Below are 26,843 nucleotides of genomic sequence, written 5' to 3'. Positions count from 1 at the left end.
CAGCTTAAAAGGTCTGTCCAGGAGTGGACACCTAAAAAAGTGCAAAGATCTCATCAGGAGACTCCACAGTGCTCACAGGAAGAGCTGGCTTGAAAAGAGACAAGTTAACAGCTCCTGGGGCTAACTGAGCAACCACTCTGTGAGAGCTGTGCTAGAACTAACACACAGGAGAGTACAACTCCAAAGAAACACTTCAGAGTGTTCTCTGCTTTCAGTCCATATGCCCAGCCTCACGGTCTTCAGCTCTGCAGACAGCACAAAAGGATCACAGTTGTAAAGGGAAACTTTGCCCAACACAACCAAACACTCAGGAGAGTGTGAGCACTTCACTCCTCACCTTCTCCTTTGGGGCTGTAGAGCTTGGAGATGGGGCAGTCACGTTATCTGTGCTGCTCTGCTTTGGTGGGATCATCAGAGGTGTGGTGCTGCGACTGCCTTCTGCAACCGCCTTCTGACTTCCACCTTCCTTTCTTGGAGTACCAAACACTTTTTTCCTTTCCTGTGCACCTCCACTGTCATGAGCAAGTACATCAGCAGCTGGTTTGGCCACTTCACTGCCTGGGGTTGGGATTTCTTTGGCAGTAACACATGGATCTGTAGTTTGAGCTGGTGATGCACTTAGAGAAGGCAGAGAGCCCTGCTCTTCAGAGCTGGAAGGATCCTTCTTTGATCCATTCCCCTGCTTTTTCTTTGATCTATTCCTCCTCTTTTTCTAAAGGGAGAAAAAAAAAAAAAAAGAAACATTATTCATTGTCCAAGAGAAATTTCTTGTCACCTCTGCTATTGCAGCTAGTTCCAACATCTTCCTGCCACTCTGGCTTGATGGAGAACCACCAGGAAGACCAGCATCCATCTTCTATAGCAGGTGAAACAAGTAACTCTGGAGTATTCTGCGGTTTGAACACTCAAGACTTTCTCAGCAGGAACACAGACCAGCACTGAGCACAATGCTCACTAACAAGACCAGACCAATTGCTAAGCTGAATTCTGTGCTGTTTCCCCCCATGAACCAAAGGCTCTGTTCAGAGGAGCTGCAGTGCTCAGCACATCAGCTGTCTGCACACATAACACCTCATGGAAGCAAACACATCTACAGTTTTTGTCCAGAACACCAGCAGCAGCCACCAAAAGCAGGCCAAAGGGATTCCTGCAGGGAAAGAGGAGCAACAAGTTACCAGCTACTGCTGCTCCTCAGCACAAGGAAGAGCTAGCTTACCTTCTGTGATTTCTCAGAAGGATCACCAGCCACACACTGAGGTGCAGTCTCTGAGCTATCACTTGCAGCTGTTACAGCCTCCAGCAGTGATGCTGCTTCCTCCTCCTCCTCTCCTCCTCTTCTCTCCTCCTTCTCCTCTGTTTCAGTGCAGGAAGCAGGCCCATCTCCAGTGCATTCAGGTGTGGTCCCCGAGGTATTGGTCAGTCCTTTTGTGTCTTCCACCAGCAATCCTTCCACCTCCTCCTGCGTTTCAGTGGTGGAAGGCAGCCCATTGTCACGTTCTGCCTTCACTTCCCCTCCAGGCTCTGTTCCTGTATCAGGGACTGGAGCAAGCTCCACCTCTCTTCTTTCTGCAGTGAAAGGAAGGTTCACAGTTGAACTAAAGACTCAGAAAAGAAAGCAAGTTGGTGCCACAGAAAGGAAGCACAGCTGGTGGTGAGCAAACAGGGTCTGTCACTAACTAGATGCATTTATGAGCTGAACACAGAGATGCTGCTGTATTGTTCCTTGTTCAACAGCTACCACAAGCAATGACACCATCTGATATGGCACTATAACCCCTGAAAATAGGAAATTCTGGTTCAAGAGGGACTAAACCAGCTTTTGTAATACAGCAATGCATAAAAATAGCACCATATCATTGGCAAGAGGGAAACAAGTACAATGCTGGATATCAGAGCATGGAATGTTTGTGTAGGAGGGGTTACCAACTGCCTTGCTTCTCTCCAGCTCCCACTAGTCACAAAATGAGAGAAACTTCATCTTTGACCACTGATGTGAGGGAAGTTTGAGATAAGAGCAGCATGTAATGGCCTGACCAGAACAGAGCAGCCCAGAGCTACAGGAGCACCAAAGCTAACCAGTGGACACCAGCAACCTCTGGTCAGTGCACAACCCCAGCGCACGTCAGCACTATGCTCCAGCCAGCCCCTCCACATACACTGTTCCCCAGCTCACCCATACATTCCACCTTCCTACCTGAATCCTTGTCCCCAGTGCTGGTGACAGGAGCCAGCTGAGCCCCACACCTGCTGCAAAAATTGGCACAGGCATCCAGAGAAACAAAGTCACACTGGGGGCACTTCATCTTTGCCAGCTGCAAACGCTGCAAGTAGCTTTTCAGAGCCATAGGGGGGAAAGAAAAGGACGGGGCAGAGAGAGGAAGACAAATGTTAGTGTGAAACGATGAACCTTTGCCACAAACCCTTCATCCTGCCTTCGCTTCTAATGGCAGGAAACAAACTGTGCCACCCAGGGAAAAGCCTCTGCTCCAGTGCACCGGGAACCACGCACGCGTTAGAACGGGAACACGAACTGCTTCTGCCCATTAACAAACACACGCAGTTGAGAACGTACCGGGCCCGGGGCGGCCCAGCTAGGGCATGGCAGCCCAGAGGATCCAGATGTTAGCCCAGCCATACCCCGACACCAGGGCGGGCTCGGACGGCCCCACTCCCTGACCCCAGGGTCTCGCAGAGCTACAGTCCCCGCCCGGGAGCCCTCTCACCCCGGGCTGGGGCAGGGCAAGGCCGGGCCGGGTCAAGCAAGACCCGCGGCCCCTACTTCACCTGCACCGCCCGGGGCGGGCCGACCACAGGGGCGGAGCCTGTATGCAAATGATGCCGCTCGCTCCCCGCGGATAAGCGGGAGCTGCCGCCTCTCCCGGTCGAGATGCAAAACGAGCCGGGCAGAGGAACCAATGGCGCGGCGAAGGGCCGGGGGAATGCTGCGGACCGGCGGGTAGGGGATGGGGGTGCCGGCGGCTCCCAGCCTGCGCGGAGCACGGGTACCGGAGGCACTGGGGGTGCGCGGATACGGCCGGGGAGCACTGAGGTCACCAAGGGCTAGGAATACCCCAGGCTCTGGGGGAGAGGAGAGGAGGGGAGTGGCGGACGAAGGGTGGACGCGTCGAAGGTTCGAGACCCACCGTGGGTCTAGAACGCACAGGGAGTTCGCTGCACATTGAGAGGCTGCAACGGAGCCCGCAGCCCGTTGCTCTGACCGGGCCTGGCAGGTTATCCGCTCCGCCCCTGGAGCCGCGCCGCGCGCACTGGAGCCGCCCAGAACCCGAGCAAACCCAGAACCGGTGTCCCGCCGTCCTCCCGACCCCGGCAACGCAACTCACCGATGCGACGGTAACCGGGCCGGGGAGCGGCACCTGCAGTGCCCGCTCTGCCCAGCAGTCCAGCCGCTTCCCTCTCGGAAAACTTTCGCTTTTCCCTCGAGCCCCTAAGTTTCGTTTCCGAGATGTTACCGCCCCCGCCGAGCCCCGACCTCAGCCTGGCCAATCCCGTCCGGCAGTGGCTCCGGTCACCGCCTTCCACCGGGCGGCTCCCGCCGGGGTTCTGCCCTGTCGCGGCTGCCGGAGCACGGCGGAGGTTCCAGCCCCTCCCCACCGGGACCCCTGGTACTTGCAGGCACCAGCGATGCCTCATTGCCGGGCATTCCCCCGGGTACCGGAGAAGGGCAGCAAAGGCCCTTTCCCACAGCCCAGCCTGCTGTGGAGGGCTTGGAAGAAGCTTGTCAAGGACCTGGTGGCCAGTCCCAGCTTAGAACTGAGTGCCTGCTGCCTGCTCCAGCTGCCCGGGGCTGCTGGGACAGTCCTGGTGGGGACAGTCATGGAGCCCCCTTTTCTTCTTTCTGAGCCCTCATTTAGCAGCTCCCAGATCTCCAGCGAAGTCTTCTCTTTTTTACACTTTGGGATGGTGGAGTGGAAACAGATCAAGCACACCAGCACTGCCTGAAGGGAAAGGTCCCTTGGGCTTCTTGATCCCATCTGGTCCCTGAGCAGCAAAAAGTCATCAATAGGCTCCTCAGGCTGCTAGAGGGGGCTCTGTGAGCCGAGAGGAGCTGGCCGTGGAGTGTTTCTGTTAAATTCATGTGACCCCCACAACAGCACAGGGCCTGCCAGCAATGGTGGGGGTGGCAAAGCAGTGGTGGAAAATACAGCCTGCTAGATCAACAACCAAGAATGGGGACATGGCTGTTGCCCCATCCATGGATCCAACTGGAACTGAGCTAAAGATGGGCTCTCAGCAGACCTGGGCTTCACTATCACACACTCACACACCCAAGTTTGAATACACACTGTTTATACACAACCAGCCCCTTTTACCCCCATTCCCTTCTCTTTTCCCACTCCTGCTCCTCGCAGCTCTCCTGGGCAGAAGGTTACCTGGGCCCTCTCCTGCCACTGTCTCACTGAGCTTCTCAGGGCATGCGGAGCAGTTTCCACAGCACACACACAGCCCTGAGCTGAAGAGAAATGGGTCAAATCTGCTCCATCTCTGTGCTGGGCACTCCTTGTTGGGGAGACAAATGGAGGGATGGATGGGCAGTGAGGGCACATATGCCCTTCCAGTTCTGCAAATGCTTATCTGCTGACACTGCAGCAGGGAACTCACCACCCAGTGTTGATCTGCTGCAGGATCAAACAGCCTCGCAACCCCCAGCAGCAGGATCTCTTGGTCCTGACAGTTCTGTGGCCCCGGTGCACCTCTCCTGCTCCTGCAAAACCTTTTAAACCTTTGGCTGGTGGAGCTGTGCCAGGGTGTGACTTCAGATACTGAGCAATCGGGAAGCCTGAGCTTAGTTTCGTTTTCTTTTCCTTGGTCTGCTTAGCAGTGTTGAAAACAGAAAGAAAACGGAAAACAGCAAAGTTCATCACTGCTGTTAAGTATCCAGTGCAGACACTGAGGCTGGGTGATGATCCAGCTGTCCTGGATTGAGGCCAGGTGTGACCTGACCTTCCCTTTCTCCTGCTTCTCACAGTAAGGCTGAAAGGCTCATTAAGGCATGTTTGTGCAACTGAAAAGCCCACTTAATGATTTGGCTGCCCTCCCACCCCTACACTTTACACGATAACAGAAAACTGGAGTTGTAAACGTTAGCCTTTTTTTGGAACCAATTTATAGATGAGAATCTGACACTAAAGCCATACAGAAAGATCCATGAGCTTCATCCTCCTCACCCACCCCAGAAGGGACATGTTTTGGTAAGGTTTGCAGCCTCGGAGTGTGTGTTTTACCCCAGGTAATTATTCTTGCAATTGTATTTCTTAGAGCCATATAGCTTATCACTGGCAATCTGAAAGAACTTGTCTGTGTTGCTGTGATGGTTTAAAACTGCCTTTTTTTTTCTTCACAAAGTTCAAGCAGAGGAGGTGAAGGAATGTAAATAAGTCACTATTGGGTGTAAGAAAGCAAAATAATGATTATTCTAAACACTTCCATTGGAGAGAGAGAAATGTTTGAGAATCTCTACTCAAAACAAAGTTGGGGCAGTCTGAGTCTGACTTGGCTTGCTTGCTGGGCTGGCTGGCTGCTTCTCCTTCTTTTCTGGCTGAAGATAACACACTGACCTTGATGAGCTAAGTCTAACAGCCTCTCTGCCAGGAGGGTCTGGGGGGATTCCTTCTGGTGGGGGTGGGGGAGAGGCCCCTTGGGGGAAGCAAAGGGAGCTTGGTTGTGCTTTTCTGTTGATTGTATATATTTGTAAATGTTGTGAATAGTGTATATTTGTACATATTCATTGCATTTCATCATAGATTGTAGATTTGCTTATAAATACAGCTTTCATTTGCTTCCAGACTGAGCTAGCCTGGTTATTGTGGGTGTGGGGGAGATTTCAGCTCTCACACTGTTACAATTCATTATTTTTGGCACCCAATGTAAATAAACTGTGTTATTCCTGCATCCAACTGCTTAAGTGCAACTGGACCTACAACAAAACCTGTGGCTGATGTGAGACCTTAACAACACACCTTAACTGGCATGCCTATTAAGAGCTACCTCCAGCTGCACCTAGCCCCCCCATGAGGACTGGCTAGAACACAAGGGGGTTCATCCCTTACTAAATTTACTCTTCGGACAACAAGCAGTGCCTAGAAATGAAGAGTTTCGGTTTTACTTCCCACATAAAATAAAAAAAAAAAAAAACAAACAACAACTTCCCCCAAAGGAAGGCAGAGATCACACTGAGTCATTTACAATCCTTGCTTTATTTTATCTTTCTTACAGGAATGTTGGCCAAGGACAGCTCAGGAAAACTGCTTTCTCCTGCATCCCCTCCCCTCCAGCCCCACTGCCTGACAGCACTACTGCTTTTTGCACCCATTTCACAGCAAGCTGTAAGGGAGACAGAGCACTGGAGCAGGCTGTCCAGAAAGGTTGTGAAGTCCCTTCTAGAGACTTTCAAGACCTGTGTGGATGCATTCTTGTGGGACCTGCCCTAAGGTGATCCTGCTCTGGCAGAGGAGGTGGACTTGATGATCTCTGGAGGTCCCTTCCAATCCCTGCTATTCTGTGACTCTGACTCTAAGCTGGTGTCATGGTGGCTGTCCTGTTGGGTGCCTGGCAGGAGTCACACCTGTGGGGCAGCATTTGGCAGAACACCCCACAAACCAAGAGGGATCAGTAAGGAGCAAAATCACTGCTGTTTTTCCTAAAATCACAGATTCATAGGATGTTCTGGGTTGGAAGTGACATTTTAAGGTCATTTAGTCCAACCTGCCTGCAGGGGCATCTGCAACTAGATCAGGTTGCTCAGAGTCCCACACAACTTGACCTGGAATGGCTTCAGGGATGGGACATCTAGCACCTCTCTGGGCAACCTGGGCCAGTGTCTCATGGTCCTCAGTGAAGAATTTCTTCCTTGTATCTAGTGTAAATCTCCCTCTTTTAACCTAAAACTATTACCCCTTATACTGTCACAACAAGGCCCTGGCTAAAAACTTTCCCCATCTTTCTTACTGGCCCCTTGAAGTACTGAAAGGCCACAATAAGGTCTCCCTGGAGCCTTTTCTTCTCCAGTCTGAACAACCCCAGCTCTCTCAGCCTGTCCTTAGAAGAGGTGTCCCCACCCTTGAGCATGAGGTTTTGAGCTGCAGCATGCCTTTGGGCTTGGAGGTCAGTGCCAGCACCTTTGAAACTCACTTAGACAAGAGTATGCTGTGTCACAGTTCTGTATGTCCCACAAAAAAGAAAGTCTCCAGAATTAAAATAGCTGAATTAAAACAGACAGCAGCTTCAAGGATGAGGAAGGCCTGGAGGAGGGATGGCTTTTTGCCAATGACCATGATAGGAACAGTGTTTCCCCACTAATTCCATCCACAGACTGCCTGTCCTTGCCCTGCTGAGGTGCTGGAGCTCCAGTGGGGCTGGGAAGCCAGTGTGGGATCAGCTGAACCCCCTGCTACCAGTGTCTCTTCCAGTACTCACTCCCTTCATGTCACCTGCACAGCTCAGGTGGGGTTGGGCTGGTGCTGCTCTGCCCTCCCCTCTATGAGACACAAGGACAATCCCCTGACAGCATCCCACCCACCTGCCCAGGAGGCAGAGCAGGGGGAGGTGGCATCCATGGAGAGCATAGGTCAGATGTCACTGGGGTGTCACTGCCACTGTTCTGCACAGCAGGTACAGCCCCAACACAGTCACAGTAGGAAGTGAGGAGATGGGAAGGTGACACTGGCCCTAAGAAGGTCCTTGGCAGCTCCTTGACTCACTGGATGAGGCCCTCAGGCAGCAGCAACGAGCTCTCACTGGTGCTGGTGGAAGGGGCTGCCCCACTGACCCCCACTTCTGCTCCTCTGCACTGCTCTGAGCCAGGAAGTGGGAGAGGCAGGACAGAGTTAAGCCAAGGTTGGTGTCCTTGACTTAATGCAAGCACTGCTCAGCAGATCTAGGACACCAGCATGTTATCAACATTGTTCTCATACTATACCCAAAACACAGCACTGTACCAGCTTCTAAGGAGAAAATTAACTCTGCCCTAGCTGAAACCAGGGCAAGTGTCTAGCTGCCTGCTGGGTTAAACCACAGCAGCTTGCCATGATGCCCCCAAGGCAGGGCCAACCCTGCTCTCTGGAAGGCCTCCTGCTCACCTTCCCAGGAGCCAAGCCCTTGCAGCCTTCCCCCGAGCCCTGCAGCTCTGGGGACTGACAAAGGTCAGATTTGCCTTCCAGAGCCACGCTCAGCAGCAGCCTGGGGTACTCCAACCTCAGCGCTCAGGGCAAGCCATGGCCTCACCTGCCTCCTCCCTGCTGGGGAAATGCTGGAATCCTTCTAAGTCTGCAGACAGCAGGACTTGGAGAACAGGCTCCTGTGGGCAGAGAAACCTGGGCTAGGGGAGCCTGCTGCTGGCCACTCTCTCTCCAGGGCTGTGAACCTCCCAGCCAACTGAGGGCAGAGGATGCAGCCTTTCCCTGCCACCCCCACATGTGGCAGCTGGGCTTAGATGCTGCAACCTCCATCTTTGTGAGATGAAGACACTTGAGGTGATGAATGTGCTACCAGAAGAGAGGTATTAGCATCCTCATGGCAGGTGCCATGTGTGGAAGGCAGCTGGGCTGAGCCCATGGGTGCAGACCCTGCTGTGTTGAGCAGAGCTGATACCTGGTGCAAGCAGAAGCAGCAGGACAGACACCACTCAGAGGCTGCTTCTCACATACCTGCAGGCTGCAGAAGGCCAGGGGGAGCCCATGCTTGTGCAGCTCTTGCAGCAGCTCTGCAAGCCCCACCACCACTGTGTAATCAATGCTGCTGATGTGGCAACAGTCCAGGATGATGGAGCATGGTGGAGATGCTGCTGGAAAGAAGAGCATATGGTCATGTCCCTGATGAGGGGACCAGCTCAAGAAACACAGCCCTCAAGAGCCAGAGCTGTGGCTGGAAGGCGTGAAACAGCCTCAGGAAAGCAGCAGCAGCCAGGGGCTGGTCCCCACCACAGGGAAGCTGTGTTGCTGCTGTTTGCACCCACAGCCTAGAGGTCTGGGCAGCACTTGGCACCCCTGGCAGAAGTGATTCAGGTGGGCACAGGGTTCCAGCCAAGTCCTCAGGACAAGCTGGCAGGCCAGGAAGCACTGTACCTGCCAGAGCACGGCTGCACACAGCGTCCCGGAGGCACTCGATGGCTGGGAAGTGCAGGCTGCTCCCTGGCTGCACAAGGAGCACGTCCCCCTCTGACACCTGCACAAGATAGCAGTGCAGGGGACAAGTTATGGGCATCTTGGGGCTGTCACCTTCCCCAAGCCAGGACAATTGTCCATGTGACACAGCAAAGCACCGTCCCCCTGGATGGAGGAGGACATACAGGACCCTTCATTCCTCAGGGAACCCCTCCCCTGCATACACCCCAGCATCAGCATGAGCAGGGACAGCAATGCCTCCCTCTCCTGCTCTCAGCTCCTGGGATACTCCTTTCCTTGTGCTCTTTGAAAGGGGTCTCTGTACTGCACTGACAGCAAGCTGGGGACACAGGAGACAGCAGGAGCAGGACAGAAGCATCCTGCACCCCAACAACCCACTGCCCTCAGGGAGCCCTCTCTCAGCTCCCTGCTCCCTGGCAAGCCCAGCTGGCCCTGATGCAAGGGGGAATTGTGAAGCCCACCTTTATTGGGGGCCTAGCAATGGAGTAGAGCAGGAGAATCCCTGAGACCAGCACCCCAGCCACAATGCCATACTGGACTTCCCAGAAGCAGAGCAGGAACGTCACACAGAGGGGTACAAGGTCCAGCCCTGCAAGAGAGACAGCCCAGACTTGGCTGCACCTTGTCCTCATGCCACAGGGCCCTTTGGGACGGTGCCTGCTCTGCAGACAGAGCTGGGTGACACCAGGGGGTTAACCACCCCTGGCTCGTGGCCTCACTCTTAACCCTCCAGAGCCTCCTGAAGATCCCAGCGTCAAACATGGGGACCACAGCTGAGATGATGACAGCAGCCAGTGCTGCTTTGGGGATGTAGTAGAAGAGTGAGGTGAGGTATGCCAGCGAGAGCAGGACCAGGGTGCCTGCAGAAGGTATGCAGCACCTGAGCCATGGGGCCCCTGATGCCCAGGGTGCCCAAGGGGAGCAGGTGCTGGGCACAGGGGCTTGCAGAGCAGCTCATGACAGGCTGGGGGGGACTCTACCTGTGATGAGCCCTCCCGCAGGGGTGCAGACGCCTGACTGTGCATTCACAGCTGTCCTGAAATGCAAAGCAACATATTGTCCCAGGCTGCACTGGGCTGGCTGGAGCTGGCAGCTGCCCCTACCCACTGCCCAGAGACCCCATGCAGGAAAACCACCCAGCCTGGCAGACCCCACCAGGGAGCAACATGAGCAAGTTCACGGCTCCCCGCCTGCAAAGCACACAAGATGGGAGAGATGGTCATCATAGGAGGCATGCATAGCCTGGTAGTCAACGTGGGCAGCTAGGGACCATGATATGAGCTCAGGGACCCACCAGGGTGCACACAAGCTTGTGCCCAAGATCATGCAGAGCCCACTCACTACACAGCCCCAGCAAGCATCCTCTCACCCACCGGCCAAAGCTGCCTGTGATGGGATACGACGAGACAAAGGATCCCAGGATGTTGGCAAAGCCTGTGGTGGACAAGGAGAGGGGCTGGGGATGCAGTACCTATGGGAGGCACTGCTCAAGGTCATTAGATGGGTCAGTGTCCCTGTCATCACCTTTTCCATCCCTGGGCTGGTACCCAGAGACAGATCAGAGCCTGTCCAACCATGTGAGCTGGGCTCAGGCTGCTCTCGAAATTGCTGTGCTGTGAAAAAGGCTTGGGTTGGGGGTAACATGCAAGACAAGAAAGGTAAAACTTCAGATAGAGGTAGGATGGCTGAGATGGGGATCTCTGGTAGCTCAGGGGCTATGGGACGCATGGCTGCACTTTCGGCAGATCCCCAAGCCCTGCTCTCCTGCTCCAAGAGGCCTCTTACCCATAGCCAGTAGCTCCTGGTTGGGGTCAATCCTGTAATCGTTCTGTGAGGCTGAAAGGAGATGAGTAGCATCGTCCTGAGCTTCCCCTGGGCACAACCAGCCACACACAGAGCAGGGCCAGCAGTGCCTGGGACAGCTAAGGGCTCCATCCACCAGCAAACTTATGTGCAGGAGCACCCCGAGACAACATTCAGCTCCTGTGCAAACTTTGGTTGTGCACACTGCAGGATCCTCCCAGCCTACTCCTTAGTCAAGTGTGGAAGAACTGCCTGACCAGGGGCAGTGGATCAGCAGCACACAGTGGAACCCCTCCTGCCAGTCCACTGGACTTAGAAGGCAGTCCAGTCTCCAGTCCCTCCCACTGACCCCGTGGGAATAGCACCCTCCCCAGCACCCCAAGCCCCTGCAGAGATCCCTCTTGCCAGTGCAGAAGCAGGAGCCTGGTGGGAACAGCACCCTCCCCAGCACCCCAAGCCCCTGCAGAGATCCCTCTTGCCAGTGCAGAAGCAGGAGCCTGGTGGGAACAGCACCCTCCCCAGCACCCCAAGCCCCTGCAGAGATCCCTCTTGCCAGTGCAGAAGCAGGAGCCTGGTGCAGCCATACCGAAAGCCTTGGCAATCGCAACGGTCTCCAGCAGCCCCATGAGCGGGACCACAGCCAGCCCGACCCCCATGTCCTGGGAAGGAAGGATGTGGTGAGTGTAGCCACCAAGGGACGAGGGTCACCCCACAGCAGAGCCTTCTCCTGCTGTGCAGGGAGCCAGCAAACGCAGGAGTAAGGGGACAGCAGCTAGCGGGGAGCCCAGCCTCTGCTGGCCAGCCTGGCACCCACCTCCACCATGCTCCAGAAGGGGATGGTGCCATTGGGTGCAGCCATGGAGAAATGTGGCAGCTGGAAGGGAGGGAGGCCCTGGGGGATGCTGCCGGTGAGTGTGAGCGGCTGGGAGCCCATCACCTGGAAGGAGTAAGCAACCAGGCCAGCAAACAGGACCACAAGAGCATTGCGTGCTGCAATGGAGAGAGCAACTGTGAAAACCTGAAACCTCAGCCCAGGCTGAGGGGAGGGAGAGCTGGAGGTAGGTTCTCAGGCTGCTGAGGTCTTCCAAGCATTAGGAAGGGGCATGCACAGTGGCTGGACCATTCTTGGAACTTTGTTCTCCCCAGCCCACCTCCAGGTCTCAGCTGCTGCCACCTGAGCTTTACCAGTTTCAGGCTGTCTCTTCCCTGCCCTGGAGAGACAAGGCCCCAGGAAGAATGTCTGTGGGAGGGGAGGGGGCAAGGCATGGCCAACACACCTGTAGCAGAGGTCCAGACGATCAGGTAGCTGAGCCTGGCAGCCAGCGGCTCCGCACAGGCAGCCTGGGGCAGGTGGCTCTTCATCACCCGGAGCCCTGCCAGTGCAGCCAGGCAGGCCAGCCCAAAGACAGCATCCCCAGCCCTGCAACAGGCGCATCAGTGCCAGTCCCAATGTGCTTCAGGGCACAGGGAGAGCTGCCTCAGAGCTCCATAGGAGGAAAAGTGTGTGCCTGGGCACGTGCCACAGCTCTGCCAGGAGGGGTATAGCTGGCAGGGACATGGCTGGCACCTCCACACCACTGCCAAAATGTGTCACCTCCCTGGGGGGACTGCATTGCAAGGGACAAGGGTTGTCCCCCAGCCAGCAGTACAATGTTTATGGGTTTGTTGGCTCTTCTTAAACACACAAGAAGGTCCCATATTGACAGGCAGGATCTGCCTCCTCCCACTCCTGCTGCTGTGCCACCGCTAGACAGGGAGGCATTTACTGGCTGTGATGAAACTGACCCTGTGTGTCACTGCACTGTGTGTGAAACCCAGGCTGTGGCACAGACCCTGAGCCAGGGGTGCAGCAAACAGGAGAGGGTGGGGTGCATGGTGATACCTAAGCTCCCTCTTAGACTGTCAAAAATTGGAGGAGAACTTTTCACACAGACAGCCCCAAGGATGTGCCTGCCTTTGGGCTGCCAAAACCCTGCTGTATGTAACTGGGAGCAGAAAACAGGACAAGCATCCCCCACCCTGACTCTTGAGCATCTTGGGAGCCCATGTGCTCCCCATCTTCAAATTTCCAGCTCAAATGGAAATGGCTGAGAACAAGCACTTGTGTGACAGCCCTGAGCAGGGACTGAGAAATCAGTCCAAGATGTGGCCAAAGAGTTGGGGTACAAAGCAGCACAGTGAGACCCCACAGGAGCATAGAGCAGGGTAGATGCAGGGGCAGTGCTGACCTGGTCTCCCCAATCCTCCGCAGCGTCTCATACACCTGCAGGAAAAACTGCCGAGGGATCCCCTGCAGCCCCAGGATATTCTGTGTGGGAGGACAAACCCTGGTGAAAGCCCAGCACAAGCCCTTACCCCAGCCCTGCCATCCCTCTGCACCCTGCTGAGAGCAGCAGCCCCCACTGTGACCGCAGCCATTAGCCAACACTGGCCTGCTGGCGCCTGGCACAGCCTGACACCATCTCCTGGAGTCTCTGATTTCGGTTAACCACAAAGGAAGCATTGCAGCCCCAGAAGAGCTGGAGAGACTCAGGTTGCTGAGAGGGACCAGTGAGGGACCAGCTGAGCTGCTAACCCACCCTGCCTGAGAATCACCTATCACTTCCTGCCAGTGACCAAATCAGCTGTTCTGGTTTTACTGGTGTCTTCAATGCCACCAGGTGGTCACAGGCAGAGGTTGAGTTCCGCTTGGTCTGCTCAGAGCAGCACACTCAGGAACCCACCAGAACCACTGGCAGAGACCTGGGACCCCTTGCCCAAAGCACATCTCTCAGCCCGGTGCTAAATATCCCAGATCCGCAGCATGGCCAGCTCCAGGAGGGAGCAGATGAGGTGTCCAGGGCAGACCAGTAGACCCTACCTTAACTTGGTTGAAGCTAATAGTGATGGAAGCAGCTGATGTAAACCCTTTAATGACAGGGCAGGAGATGAAGTCCAGAAGGAAACCTGCATGGGACAGGAGGCAATAAACACACTGCTGAGCCCAACTGGGAGCACACGCTGCTTGCATGCACACAGAGCTGTCACAAGTCTTAACAGGACAACCCCAGTGTCTTGGAGAGCACTGGGGGCAGGGGGACAGATGGCTGGACATGACAACTACACGGAGTACCCTAAAAATACAACCATGCATGGTAAGCACATCTCACCGAGGTGCAGGAGCCCCATGGCCAGCTGGATACAGCCGGAGAGGAAGGTGAGCAGGATGGCATAGACAGGCTCGTGGAAGGCATAAGAAGACACAAGCAGCGACATGATGGCCGTGGGACCCAGCGTCACGTCCTTGGCTGTGCCCAGGAAGCAGTAGACAAAGCAGCCCATGAAGGAAGAATAGAGGCCATACTGCACGGGGACGAGAGGAACACCAGCACAACGGTCAGAGCTGAGAGATGCCAGGCACCTCCAGGACGAGGAGGACTGAGCTGTTCTCAGGTCCCTCCGGTGCCTGCAGCCAGCCCTGAACAAACACACGGCGTTTGCACCTTCCCGACCCGGAAAATGCACAGGACCAGCCCTCAGCCACTGGCCGCCCAGCCCTGCCTGCCCTAGTGCCAGGCCACAGGCTATGGTCAGCGAGCAGGTGTCCCCTGGCACCCACGGCTGCAGGGCACTGCCACCCACCTGCAGAGGCAGCCCGGCGACCTCGGCGTAGGCCAGCGCCTGCGGCACGACGGTGAGCCCCACGGTCAGGCCGGCCATCAGGTCCAGCTGCAGCCAGGCCAGGGAATAGCGCGGGAGCCAGCGCAGGATGGGCAGCTTCGCCCGTACCCCCGGGCACCCGCAGCTCTGCCCCCGCTGCCACGTACCCTGAGCTGCCATGACCGGGACAGCGGCCCCCAGCCCGGCCGCCTCTGGCCCCCCGGGACCTTCTGCACACGCCGCCGGAGCCAGAGCTCCCGGGTCGCCGGGGGAGCAGAGGGGCCGAGGTCTCGCGGTCGGCCCGGGACCGACTGGATCGGGCACCCCCGCGGAGCCGGGGACCTCAAGGGAGGTTCCACCGAAGCTGCGCGGGAGCCACCGGAGCCACCCCACTTTTCAGCCGCCGGCGCCCGGCGGCTCCGCCCGGGCCGGATCTGAGCCACCGGGGCTGCCTCATGTGACCGGGGCAGAGGAGGAGCCGGGGCGGCTAGAGGAACCGCTGAGTGCCGCCGAGCCGCCGCCGTCCGGCCTCTGCCGGTGTCGGTGCCGTTGCCATGCGGCATTTGGCGCTGACGCTGTTGTTGGCCGCGCTCAGGACCGGCGGAACACCGGCTCCGGCCCGCAATGTGCTGCTCCTCCTGGGTAAGTGCGGCTGCCGGCCCGGTGGAGCCCCGGGACCAGTACCGGGTCCCTCGCAACCAGCAGCCCTGGGACCGGCCCCGCGGCGGGGTACCTCTTCCCGGCGCTCTGGATGGCCCCCGGGCAGGGGAGGACCGGCCCCGGCGGTTCCGCTGCATCCCGCCTGCTGGGATGGTCCGGGTCAACCTCAGCCCAGGGGTGCTCCCAGTGTCATTAGTGTCCCCCCGGGCTTTACCCCCTCGCATCGTTAGGGATACGCCAGGAGTCTGTCCCGGTGCCGCTGGGCTCACCCTGTACGCTTCCCGCTGCAGCAGATGACGGTGGCTTTGAGAGTGGCACCTACAATAACTCGGCAATCCGGACACCCAACCTGGACGCGCTGGCCCGGCGCAGCGTGGTCTTCCAGAACGCCTTCACCTCTGTCAGCAGCTGCTCTCCAAGCCGGGCCAGCATCCTGACTGGCTTACCCCAGGTAGGGGCATGCTACACACTGGGGTGGGAGCTGCCACTCTGCAGTGGGCACATGGGGATGGCCAGAGCCAGTGGACATCCAGCATGGTCACAGGACCTGGCAATCCCCCCTTTCCCGGTCCACTGACCCTCTCTCCCCTGCTCCCTGGAATGTGCTTCCCATGCACACATACCTGATGCATGGCTGGACTGGTTTGGGCCCCAGGCTGGCAAGCACTGTCCAACTATGTTGTTTTCCCTGGTCTACAGCACCAGAATGGGATGTATGGGCTGCACCAGGATGTGCACCACTTCAACTCCTTTGACAGTGTGCGAAGCCTGCCTCAGCTGCTCAGCCAAGCACATATCCGGACAGGTAAGGAGTTCAGGGCAGGTGACACAAGCAGGGAACCCCCACCCTGTGCACCAAACCCCACTGGGTGAGAGAGCTTGACTCCTAACCCATCTGCAAGCTGGAGAGCACCGACATACCCATGCTTTGTGCCTGCACTTTGCTTTGCTTGCCCCCACCACTGCTCTTCTGCCATCCCTCTTACAGCTCAACTCCACTTCCACTCCCCATCCTGCTCGGTCCTGGTTCCCAGGTTCACACAAGGCTTGTGCTTGACATGAACATCCATCCAGACTGCTCAGCTGCTTTAGTGCTTACCTATTCCTATGACCTTGCACAGTGTGGTCCCCAGATGGGTCCTGTGTTCTACCCAGATAGGGAATTGCCTCTGCAACTGTCAGAAATGACTGGAGAAGTCAGCAGCATTTTCCACCCTCAGCAGCATTTGCTGAGCACAGGCCATGCTGGAGCAAATGAGCTGCATCAGCCTCCAGGGAGAGGACAGCAGCAGCCAGCATCCTACCCCCTCCTCTAGGCACACCCTGTGTCTGTGTTCTTGCAGGGATAATTGGGAAGAAGCATGTTGGACCCGAGGCTGTCTACCCCTTCGACTTTGCCTACACAGAGGAGAACAGTTCGGTCTTGCAGGTGGGGAGAAACATCACTCGAATCAAAGCGCTTGTAAGGCAGTTCCTGCAGAGCCAGGATGAGAGGTGAGCTGGACCCTGTGCTCTTGGGCTGAGCTGCAAGGGAGCACGAGAGAGGAGAGGGAATCGGGTCAGGCTGAACATGTTGGTCACAAATAGGAAGGGACACCTTGTCTATAGGTAATCCCGTATCCAGGAGATCAGATTAGGTGGGAATCTTCCCAGTGACACCAGCTCCCAGGGAAGGTCTTATGGAGTATGGGCAGACCTTTGGCTACACCTCCTCCACCCTTTCTATCTCTAAGGCCTTTCTTCCTCTATGTGGCCTTCCACGACCCTCACCGCTGTGGGCACTCCCAGCCCCAGTATGGAGCATTCTGTGAGAAATTTGGCAACGGAGAGAGCGGCATGGGCTGGATCCCTGACTGGAAGCCACAGATCTACCACCCAGAGCACGTGCAGGTGGGAGCCTGGGGGCTGTGTGGGGCTGAGTGAAGCTACAGGGGGCTATAGGGCACTGCATATAGGAGCGGCACACGACAGCAGTGTCTGTTGGAGCCAGGGTGGCTATGGGCTGGCCCCCACCTTGGTCACTGCCATCAGCGTTACAGACAAGAGCTGGTGAAGGCCACCCCAGCCTACCCACAGCCTCCTTCCTCATGGCAGCCATGTGCCACTTCTATTTCTCCATTTAGGTCCCTCACTTCGTTCCAGATACACCAGCTGCCAGGGCAGACCTGGCAGCCCAGTACACAACGATTGGGCGCATGGACCAAGGTAGGAGCCACAGGGGCCAGGCTGGCACCAGTGAGCACCACAGTCCCATCACCCTTCTTCAGCTTTGTTCCTCTGTCTGCAGGGATTGGGCTGGTCCTGGAGGAGCTGCAGCATGCTGGCTTCCACAACAGCACACTGGTGATCTACACTTCTGACAATGGAATCCCCTTCCCCAGTGGCAGGACCAACCTCTACCGGTCAGGCACTGCTGAGCCCCTGCTGATCTCCTCCCCAGAGCATACCCAGCGCTGGGGACAGGTCAGCCAGGCCTTCGCCACCCTCCTGGGTAAGAGCCCATATGCCCCATGGGGGAGCAGGGTGTGCAGAGCTGCACCTAGGGAGTGGGAGCAGGTTCCCACCCTCTTCACACTGAAACTCAGGGTCCTGTCCCAGAGGACAGCCTGCAGCCCTTGGCATTGTCACAGCCAGCCCCAGGAAGGGAGAGGAGGGATGTCATCATAGAATCACAGAATGGTTTGAGTTGGAAGGGACCGTTAAAGGTCTTTTAGTCCAAACTCCCTGCAGTGAGCAGGGACTAAAACAGGTTGTTCAGCACCCTGTCCAACCTGACCTAGATGTTTCCAGGAATGGGGCATCTACCACTCCTCTGGACAACCTGGGACAGTGTAAAATGCATCTTCCTTCTATCTAGTCTAAATTGCTCCTCTTTCAGTTTGAAACCGTTACCCCCTGTCTTGTCACCAGCAGGTCTTGCTGAAAAGGCTGTAGGAAAGAGCCATTCTTCTGATGGGCTCCCTTTAATTACTGGAAGGCTTCAGTAACTTCTCCCCAGAGCCTCCTCTTCACCCCAGGGCCCTTTCTGCCCTTCTCCATGACTGCTTTCTTCCCACAGGTACCAGCTCCTCCTCTCACCTTTCTCTTCCCCTGCAGATCTCACACCGACCATTTTGGACTGGTTCTCCATCCCCTACCCTTCTTACAGCATCTTTGGCAAGAAGCAGGTGCAGCTCACTGGAAAGTCTCTTCTGCCAGCACTGGAGTCAGAACAGCCCTGGGACACTGCCTTCAGCAGCCAGAGCCACCACGAGGTGACCATGTACTACCCCATGCGAGCCATCCAGCACCAGCAGTTCCGCCTCATTCACAACCTCAACTACAAAATGCCCTTTCCCATCGACCAGGACTTCTACATCTCACCCACTTTCCAAGACCTGCTCAACCGCACCAGGGCCGGGCAGCCGACCCACTGGAACAAGTCCCTGCACCAGTACTACTACAGGGACCGCTGGGAGCTCTTTGACTGCGCCCATGACCCCACAGAGAGCCAGAACCTGGCCTCCAACCCCCACTACGCTGCTGTTTTCCAGCTGCTTCGCACGCAGCTCTTGAAGTGGCAGTGGGACACAGGGGACCCCTGGGTGTGTGCCCCTGATGCTGTCCTGGAGGAGAAACTGAGTCCCCAGTGCCAGCCACTGCACAATGAGCTGTAAGCATCACCCCTGTCCGGCATCCCCATTGCCAGGGGACAGCCACATGCTGCCCATCAGGCATAAGTGGGTTGGAGCAAAATCCTGGCTGGGCCAGTCCCAAAAGCCCTGGGTAATACCCTGAGGCTCTGCTCTCTGTATTGCACATACCACCTGGTCTTGGAGCATTCAGGGATCCTCTGTTCTCCATCAGAGGAGCCTTAGGGACAGGTTGCTCCTCAAGAAAGCCTCTGGAGGAAAGGGCTCCATTTGTACTTGGAGCTGATTATGTCCAGGGCAGCTCCTGGCACCACAGCGTCTGTGTGGCACTGCTTGCTGCAGGTACCAGTGAGGAGGTGGTAGGGATATGGTTTAATGTAACAAAATACACAAAGTGCCCAAAATACACAAAGTGACAGTGTCTGCTCCCTCCCTCTGCAGCAGAGGCTCCACCAGAGCCAGCCTGAGCTGGGAGCCCCCAAGGGCAGCAGTCCCTGGGCTCAGAGCCAGCTGGACAGATGGGACAAGGGGCTCTGTGGCACAGCCAGGGCTGCAGCAGCAGCCAGGGGTCCCCCAATGCTCTGGGAAATGGGGTGAAGCCTGCAACAGGTGCAAGTGGTCTTGCTGGAGGCCGGGGAATGGAGCTGGGGAGGATTACAGCCAGGGTGGGGTGGTTCAGGGCTCAGCTGCACTTTCAGGACAGGCAGCAGCAGAGAGGTACATGGACACAGCTTCGGGCTGCTCCCAGCAAACAGCAGCTTTATTCACAGCACTGTTCCCTCACCCCACTGTGCAGATCCCCCTCCCCTGAAAAAACAGCCAGGAGATTCCCCACAGTCCCTCCCCAGGTTACCAGCTCTGCCTGTTAACAGGTTTGCTGTATCCCCAGGCACTTTGGTGGTTTTTCCCCATTTTGGAGAAGGTAAGAGATTCCCCATCCCCAGGGGCTGTGCAGGGCCTGCCAGTACAAATCCAGTGCACACAGTGATGAACTCACATCAGGAGGGAAGGCAAATTCCAGGAACTGAATTGCATGGAGAAGGAGAAGCAGCAGCAGCAGCTCTGGTTCTCCACAGGATGGCACAGATTAGGCTCCAGAGAGGGAGGGAACAGAATTCCCTCTCCCTGCTGAGCAGCACCGATCCAGCCTGGGCTCAGGACCATGTGATCACAAACTGCTCCCACATGGGCAGTGATACAGGAACTCTCAGCACCTGAGGGGGAGAAGGAAGGGTCAGCACACAGGACTGGCCAGGACAGAGTCTGAAGGGTGTCAGGGCCAAGGGGTGTCCTGTCCTACTCAGGGTGCACACAGAGATGCTGCCTGGCACAGCCCCAGTCTTGCAGACGCCCTAGGAAACATGTCCATGGCAGACAGCCCCAGCAGCAGAGCTGTGCCATTGCTCCCTGCAGAGCTCCAGCCCCATCACCATACAGCATTTCATCCATCTCCCCATCCTTTTCCCCCTTCATGGTCTAATGCAGCCCCAAAACAGGAACCCATCCCATGCTGGGAAGCCCTTTTGCACTTCTTGGTGCCAACAAAGCAGGTACTGGTGCCATCACTGGGACCAAAACCTGCCAGCTCCTTAGCTAAGCCCTGGATCCCCTCCCAGCTGGCAGCTCCCCACCACCATCACCCCCCTCTCATGATGGGGCTGAGCACTCACCTGGGTGTCACTGCGATAGGAGAAGTCACCCACAAGGGCACCATTGGCCAGGACTTGCCGGGGAGGGCTGGTGACACCCAGCACAGTGACAGCCTCCAGCAGGACCCCATCGAGGTGGGCACTCGCCTGTAGCAGCTGGCTGAGCACAGCACCCTGTGGGGACAGGGGACTGTCACCCTGCACACACCCAGGCCTTCTCCATGTGCCCTGCCCAACACACTGCCTGTCTGCAGGGCACTGAGCCCCAGGAGGTGGCATGCTGGAGAGCACCAAAGCCTTTTATCACAAGGACAGGACTGAAGAGCATCCACTGCTGTGCAAGATGACAGCAGCAAGCTCTCTGGAGTACCATCTCTGCCTCCTGAAAGGGCTCCCAGCAGGCTGGAGCCCTCATGGGATCCCACTACCCCATCAGCACAGTGCTGGAACTGCTCAGTCCGGCACTTTTGGCACAACACAGCTGGGCTGGACCAAGGCATGGTGCTGCCTGTGACGTGTCCCACAGACACCAGGGACATACCCCCCAGCAGCAGTCCCCTCCTCACTCACATGAGTGGCCAGAAAGAGGATCTCAGTGTAGTCCCCATTCTCAAAGCTCTGCCAGCTCTCTCCATCATCCCAGAATAGGTCTCCTCTGGCAAAGCCATCCAGTGTCAGTGCCACGACCAAGGCCATGCCCTTCTTGCGGGACTGGGCAGTGCTGAATGCAGGCTCCTGGGGCACGGGATCAGGAAGAGCTCTGAGCACTGTCTGAGTCGCTTTTACCCCACCCCAGCTGAGCACCACAGCCTTGGCAATGTGCAGTCTGCTGGTGACTGTGTCACAGCCCTCTGCCCTGCCCCATCGCAGGCAGGGGCTGGCCAGGCAGGTTGCAGTGGCATCACCACAGTGCTGAGGGCCTCACCTGCAAGGGCAGGATGTGCCCAGCACGGACATGAACATTAATTGTGTCCAGGGGAGCTGGTAAGAGGATCCACTGCCCTTTGCTGTGGATGGTGGAGTCCTAAACAGCAAGAGGAAGGAGCACACATAGGGAACGGTGTGGCCAAGAGGGTCCCAACCCAAGGTGGCTGCTCTTGAATGGCCACGAGCAAAGGCAGGCAAGGCACAGCCCTGGGGGGCTGATACCAGAAGTGGGGTGCAGGATCCCACTGTGTGACCACCTGAAAGCCCCAAGGCAGGGAAAGGAAGCACTCACCCCTGTGAGGCTGTACCACGTCCCCGCCGGGAAGTAGCCACTGACTTTGGTCTTTCCTGCCTCCAGCACAGGTGTGATGAGCAGCCCCCCACCCCACATGAGCTGGCGGTCCACAGTCCATGTGTTGGGGTCCTTAGGGAACCTGGGGAAGGATGGGGAGGGGCAGGGAGAACCTGCAGCCACCTCCTGCTGAGCCTGGCACCCATCAGCCCCATCTGGGCTGGCACTCACTCGAGGAAGAGAGGCCGTGCCACCGTCTCCCCGGCCGAGTGAGCTCGGTGGAAGAGGGTGTAGAGGAAGGGCAGGAGGGAGTAGCGGAGGTGGAGAGCATTCCTCATGGCTGCCTGGGCTGCTGGGCTGAAGGCATATGGCTCCTGTGACTGCAGGAGAGAGGCCAAAGGAGGATGCTCAGACCACACAGGGAGAAACAACAGGGACACAGGGCAGAGACCTGCAAGGCACAGGCCTGGCACTGATGGCACGTGTCCCAGCAGCGGCACCAGCCGCTTGTCCCCGCAGGCAGGGCAGCTGCTTGCACAACCCCAGAGCATCCACCCCTGCCCCAGCCTCCCAGCCACTGCCCTGCCCACTGCCCGCCAGGCGAGGGTGCTCACCCGGGCACCGTGGTCGTTGTGATTCCTCATGAAGGGGTAGAAGGCTCCCAGCTGGGTCCAGCGCACACACAGCTCCTCCGATGTGTCACCAGCAAAGCCACAGATGTCAGCACCCACCAGTGGCACTCCAAAGAGGTTGAAGAGCAGCACCTCTGTGGAGGGTGCACAGAGGGCTTCAGGGGCACAGAGAAGCCCCCAGCTACAGGGGAAGTGCAGGGGGAAGTGGTGGTGGATGTGACCCCAGGACTCTGCAGCCTACCTGGTACAGAGTAGTACAGCTGCTCCCAGTTGCTGCCAACATCCCCTGTCCAGTGTCCTGCGTAGCGCCCGTGCCCAGCAAATGTGGAGCGTGAGATGACAAAGGGACGGTTGCCACGGATCCTCAGCAGTGCACTGAGGGCAGGACAAGGTCTTCTCAGCACCACTCACACAGGAAAGGAGCTCAGTGCCTCCCAGCAGCAGCACAGAGCGGGCAAATGGCAGGGGAGACATCCAGTGCCATCTCATCCACAGGGCAGGATGAGACAGGACAGTGATCAGGACACAATCCCCCAGCCCAGGAGCCAGCATGGCCACACTGCATCAGCTCCAGCCCCATCCAGCACTGGGCTGGCAGCAGCAGATAACTGCATTAGCAATCAAACCCTCACCCACCCACCAAACCCCAGATGCCCACGCTGCAATGCAGGCTCCTGCTCTGGCATTCCCTGGGATGTACATAACTCCTCCTGGGCAGCTGGAGCTGTGGCACGAGCCCCAGGCTTACTCGTGGGTGGCGATGGCCTCAGTCAGCCCATAGAGGCTGTGCAGGTTGTAGTGCGAGGAGAGGTACTGCTGGCTGGAGGCACAGATGGTCCCAGCTTGGAGGCGTCCTCCAAACACACCTGCATGGGAGAGGTGGTGGCTCAGAGCCCACTTGGTGGGGCCTGGAGCATGCCCTGGGCTCCTCCTGGGGCTCCCCATACCTGGCACATAGAGTGGCTGCTCCAGGTCGTTGTTGGGACAGCCATCCTGGGAGCCATCCACAAAGTTTGAGGGCTCGTTCATGTCCTTTGGAGGGAAGGGAAGGGGAGGGAAACGATGGGATGTTCTCACTGCCATGCTCGGAGCCCAGCCAGGGAGCCACAGGTGGCAGCCTTGTGGGAGACACTCACAATCCACATGCCATCAAAGGGCACTTGGTCATGGAAGTCCTTCACCATGTCATGCCACCACTCATGAGTCTCTGGGTTGGTGAAGTCTGGGAAGGCTGTTGGACCTGGCCAGACCTGAAGGAGTGAGACAGCAACGGGAAAAGACCTGCTGTCCTCAGACCCTCTGCACCCTACAGTCCCCATGTGTTACCCCATTCTCCACCACAGCCATTCCATGGGTGTTTCCCTCCAGCTCTCAGGGTTCTTCCCAACATAGCTCCGCCCAAGCCCCCTCCCACAGGGACTGGGGCTGCTCCCCACACTCACCTTCCCAATCAGGGGCTGCCCCGTGGTGTTTCTGATGAACACGCCTCGCTTCAGTCCCTCGTCGTACGGCTTGTAGGTGCCAGGAGGTCCTGAGCTGCTGATCCCAGGATCCTGGCAGGGCACAAAGCCAGGGCTTCACAAGCAAGGGCAGGGAGCAGCCTCCCTCACCTTCCTCAGAGGAAGCTCCATCATTGTCCCTGGGAGCAGCTGGGAGCCTCAGTACCAGCCTACCCATGTGAGAGCTCCAGCACAGCCAAGGATGTCACTCACCACAATCATGATGTACCTCAGGCCACGGCGGTGGAAGTCCTGCACCATCTCTGGGTAGTCCTTAAAGCTTTTCTTGTTGAAGGTGAAATCCCTCTTGGCATCTGCATAATCCAGGTCATTCCACTGTACATCCTGGGGATGGTGGCACCGGTGCTCAGTAAGGCGCAGGGACCCCCTGCACACTGCCACAAGACCCCAGACCCACAAGGGCTCTCCCTCAGCCCCTCCATGGCCGCTTTTGGGCAGAGACTTCAGGGAGCAGCAAAGACCTACCTGAGGGAAGCGAGCTGCTGACATATTGGCCACGACCTGCCGGGTGATATCAGTGGAGGAGTAGCCCCAGCGGCAGAGGTGAAAGCCCAGGCCCCAGTATGGGGGCATGAAAGGGTATCCTGGAAGCCAGGAGGGTGAGTGCTGGCCAGGTGGGCCCAGGGACAGCCCAGCATCATGCTCCCCCCCATGCTGCTCTGCTGGCCTCATTGTGCCACTCGCAGCATCCCAGCAAAGCCATCCCAGGGTCCCATGTTCCCCAACCACAGCTTGGCCCTACCAACAACATCCAGGTACTGCCGCACCACACTCTTGGGATCAGGGCCCAGGAAGATGTAGAAGTCCAGGATCCCACCTGTTGTGCGCCAGGTCAGGGCTGGACTGGGCTGCAGCAGCACATCTGGGGAAGCACAAGCATCAGATGAACAAGATGAGGATGAGGACAGGGGCCAAGCCCGTGCCCAGCACCTCCACAGGACTCACCCATTGCGTTGCTGTTCAGCAGAAAGACACCATGAGCCGAACCACCATCCTCTATCACCAGGTAGAAAGGGTGGGAGCCGTAGAGGTTGACCTGGGGCTGGAGCAGAGCACAGTGTGGTGCCAGCAAGGCTCCACCAGAGACCCTGGCACAGCACCCACCCACCCACTCGCCTGCCTCTTGCCTTTGCCCAGAAGCACTGTCATCTCTTGAGGTGTAAACCCAGGGCTTGCAGCCCCAAACACTGCCCGAGTCAGCAGAGCTCTGCCCCAAGCACCATCCCTGGACCATACAGGGAAAAGTAGCTTCTGAGCAACACAGGGCCCTGAGGAGGACAAAGCCACCCCTGGGGACAACAGTCCCACAGGCTTGCCCAAGGCAGAGGACAGGTGCCAGAGCTCAACTGGCATGGACACCTTTCCCTGGTCAAGGCATGAGAGGCCACGAGGCCACCCCTGTAAGTGCAAGCGAGCTATCTCCCTGTCCCTTAGCCCTGTTCCATACCACAGGCGCCATGTCCCGATTCCAGAGGGTGACCCTAGTCCATGTTGTGTTGAGGATAAGTGGTGTCAGGTGCTCCCCCAGCCCAGAAACAAAACGAGAGGGCAAGGAGGTAGAGATCTGCAGAAACTGGTCTGCAAAGAAGAGGGGAGCGACGGTGGTGTTCAACCTGCCAAAGAGAAAGGGACACTCCAGCAAACAGCTCTGGTGACCAGGGAGGAGGCAGCACCGAGCTGGAGGACAGCCAGCCTTGGGGAGGGTCACAGATGCTCATCACCAAGTAAAACAACCAGATTTTAGCCGAGAGCTGGGATAGCCCTCCCAGCCCCCGAACTGCAGAAGGGGTCACAGCAAAACCCCTGCAGCTCCTGACTGCCACCCTGCTGCTGTCACCAGTGCCCCCTGCAGCACCCTGGCTCCCATTCCGCTCATCACTGGGGCTGGCGTCAGGTCCCACTTCCAGCCTCAATCCCTGCAGGAAGGCAAGGGAAGCCTTCGCCCGGCACGGGGCACTTACAAGACCTGTCCGTCCCGCTGCCGGTAGACGACGAGGCCGAAGGGATCCTGGTTCACCTGCACCTCGTAAAGCGTGGAGGTGGCTCGGCCGCTGGCCCGCGGTGTGGCCAGCGGCACCTCGTAACGCTGCCGGGCCAAGTCCCGGAGCTGCCGGGGCAGAAACCGGGGGTCAGCGTGGGGCGGCTCTTGGAGCCGGGCCCACGGCCAGGGTGGGGTCAGGGCGCACCGTGAAGCGCAGGCGGGTGGCGGTCTCCAGCGCCAGGTCCAGCCGCAGGCAGCCCACGTCCCCCGGCAGGAAGCTAGCAGCTACGCGGCGGAGCCGGGCGGAGTAGCCAGTGGCGGTAGCTGTCAGGTTCTCCGCCCGGTAGCTCCGGTAGCCCTGGGGAAAGAAGCACCAGGGTGGGCCAGGACCGGGACCGGCGGGCACGTAGCAGCAGCCCCGTGCTTCGCAGTCCTCCCGGGACACGAGCCGCTCGGGGCCGCAGTCGAAACGCCCGGCCGGGGGTAAGTCGCAGCTGGCAGTCCCAGGGCTGCGAGCCGCGGCGGGGACCGGCAAAGACAGCAGCAGCGCGGCGGCAGCGACTAGGGCCCGCGGCCCCGGCATGGCCTCGCCAGCCCGGCCTCCCGGTAGCGCGGCGGTAACGATCCGGGTCACGCCGCTGGCTGCGGGGCGGGGCCGGCCCCAAGCACCGCGCTGGCCCTGGGTGGGTCTTTTCCCCTTCCTGGAGCCGCTCAGCCCTCGCAGCCGCTGCTGTCGCTGCCGCTGCCGCTTGGAGCCTGTGCAGAAGCCGAGGGGAGAGCGGCGGCTCGGGCGGCTGCTCCAGCTCGCAAGTCAAGGCTGCACCGGCCCCAAACCCCCATCACGGAAGCGATGAACTTCCCTTTTAAAGCAAAACGGAAACCGAAACAACGAAAACACGCGCAGCGCTACCCTCTTTAATAAATATTAAACTCTACCCATGCTTATTTTTTATATTTATTGACAAAGC

The 26,843-nt window shown here is 57.7% G+C and overlaps 4 protein-coding genes across 4 annotated transcripts in view; 1 reads left to right on the top strand and 3 right to left on the bottom strand.

The window, feature by feature from the left end:
* The window catches only part of RNF213 (ring finger protein 213), a 54,884-nt gene extending 51,233 nt beyond the window's left edge, over window positions 1-3,651 (bottom strand). Inside the window, exons 1-3 of the mRNA XM_054394072.1 lie at window positions 3,342-3,651; window positions 2,785-3,078; window positions 235-245 (exon numbers count right to left, since the gene is read on the bottom strand). Of these exons, the coding sequence (XP_054250047.1) occupies window positions 235-245; window positions 2,785-3,078; window positions 3,342-3,651 (615 nt within the window). The remainder of the gene's footprint in view (window positions 1-234; window positions 246-2,784; window positions 3,079-3,341) is intronic.
* Window positions 3,652-7,714: 4,063 nt separating this feature from the next.
* Window positions 7,715-14,762, bottom strand: SLC26A11 (solute carrier family 26 member 11). Its single transcript, XM_054394071.1, has 16 exons — window positions 14,565-14,762; window positions 14,093-14,285; window positions 13,804-13,889; window positions 13,172-13,251; window positions 12,221-12,363; window positions 11,758-11,933; window positions 11,530-11,602; window positions 10,926-10,976; window positions 10,514-10,574; window positions 10,121-10,176; window positions 9,860-10,000; window positions 9,602-9,729; window positions 9,081-9,180; window positions 8,664-8,800; window positions 8,242-8,314; window positions 7,715-7,812 (listed from the first exon to the last, which is right to left on the bottom strand). The coding sequence occupies exons 1-16, from the start codon at window positions 14,760-14,762 to the stop codon at window positions 7,715-7,717; spliced, it is 1,794 nt and encodes a 597-aa protein (XP_054250046.1).
* Window positions 14,763-15,121: 359 nt separating this feature from the next.
* SGSH (N-sulfoglucosamine sulfohydrolase) lies at window positions 15,122-18,898 on the top strand. The gene is made up of 8 exons (XM_054393890.1): window positions 15,122-15,224; window positions 15,533-15,693; window positions 15,942-16,047; window positions 16,586-16,736; window positions 16,976-17,132; window positions 17,366-17,447; window positions 17,530-17,733; window positions 18,339-18,898. The coding sequence occupies exons 1-8, from the start codon at window positions 15,137-15,139 to the stop codon at window positions 18,896-18,898; spliced, it is 1,509 nt and encodes a 502-aa protein (XP_054249865.1). The 5' UTR covers window positions 15,122-15,136.
* A 1,063-nt stretch (window positions 18,899-19,961) lies between these two features.
* GAA (alpha glucosidase) lies at window positions 19,962-26,458 on the bottom strand. Its single transcript, XM_054394070.1, has 19 exons — window positions 26,081-26,458; window positions 25,856-26,001; window positions 25,342-25,507; window positions 24,840-24,936; window positions 24,637-24,756; window positions 24,360-24,478; window positions 24,087-24,218; window positions 23,817-23,927; window positions 23,511-23,624; window positions 23,322-23,406; window positions 23,123-23,240; window positions 22,616-22,749; window positions 22,357-22,508; window positions 21,974-22,122; window positions 21,743-21,884; window positions 21,449-21,547; window positions 21,094-21,258; window positions 20,545-20,697; window positions 19,962-20,088 (listed from the first exon to the last, which is right to left on the bottom strand). Exons 1-19 carry the CDS (start codon window positions 26,456-26,458, stop codon window positions 20,029-20,031), a joined length of 2,640 nt encoding a protein of 879 aa, XP_054250045.1. The 3' UTR covers window positions 19,962-20,028.
* Window positions 26,459-26,843: the final 385 nt, after the last annotated feature.

This window comes from Indicator indicator, chromosome 29 (assembly GCF_027791375.1).
Source record: "Indicator indicator isolate 239-I01 chromosome 29, UM_Iind_1.1, whole genome shotgun sequence".
NCBI classification, from domain to species: domain Eukaryota; kingdom Metazoa; phylum Chordata; class Aves; order Piciformes; family Indicatoridae; genus Indicator; species Indicator indicator.
The sequence above is the reverse complement of the archived record's forward strand: the minus strand, read 5'-3'. Positions and strand labels throughout refer to the sequence as shown.

Excerpts from the sequence above, each read along its gene's own strand:
- SLC26A11 (XM_054394071.1), bottom strand. The coding sequence starts at position 14,762 with ATGGCAGCTCAGGGTACGTGGCAGCGGGGGCAGAGCTGCGGGTGCCCG. Across the intron at positions 12,364-13,171 it reads CGGAGGATTGGGGAGACCAG|GGCTGGGGATGCTGTCTTTG; the intron begins GTCAGCACTGCC and ends CGCCTGTTGCAG. Across the intron at positions 8,801-9,080 it reads GTGCAGCCGTGCTCTGGCAG|CAGCATCTCCACCATGCTCC; the intron begins GTACAGTGCTTC and ends TCTTCTTTCCAG.
- SGSH (XM_054393890.1), top strand. The coding sequence starts at position 15,137 with ATGCGGCATTTGGCGCTGACGCTGTTGTTGGCCGCGCTCAGGACCGGC. Across the intron at positions 17,448-17,529 it reads GATTGGGCGCATGGACCAAG|GGATTGGGCTGGTCCTGGAG; the intron begins GTAGGAGCCACA and ends CTCTGTCTGCAG. Across the intron at positions 17,734-18,338 it reads GGCCTTCGCCACCCTCCTGG|ATCTCACACCGACCATTTTG; the intron begins GTAAGAGCCCAT and ends CTTCCCCTGCAG.
- GAA (XM_054394070.1), bottom strand. The coding sequence starts at position 26,458 with ATGCCGGGGCCGCGGGCCCTAGTCGCTGCCGCCGCGCTGCTGCTGTCT. Across the intron at positions 24,757-24,839 it reads GCTGAACAGCAACGCAATGG|ATGTGCTGCTGCAGCCCAGT; the intron begins GTGAGTCCTGTG and ends GTGCTTCCCCAG. Across the intron at positions 22,509-22,615 it reads GCTGTACTACTCTGTACCAG|AGGTGCTGCTCTTCAACCTC; the intron begins GTAGGCTGCAGA and ends CACCCTCCACAG.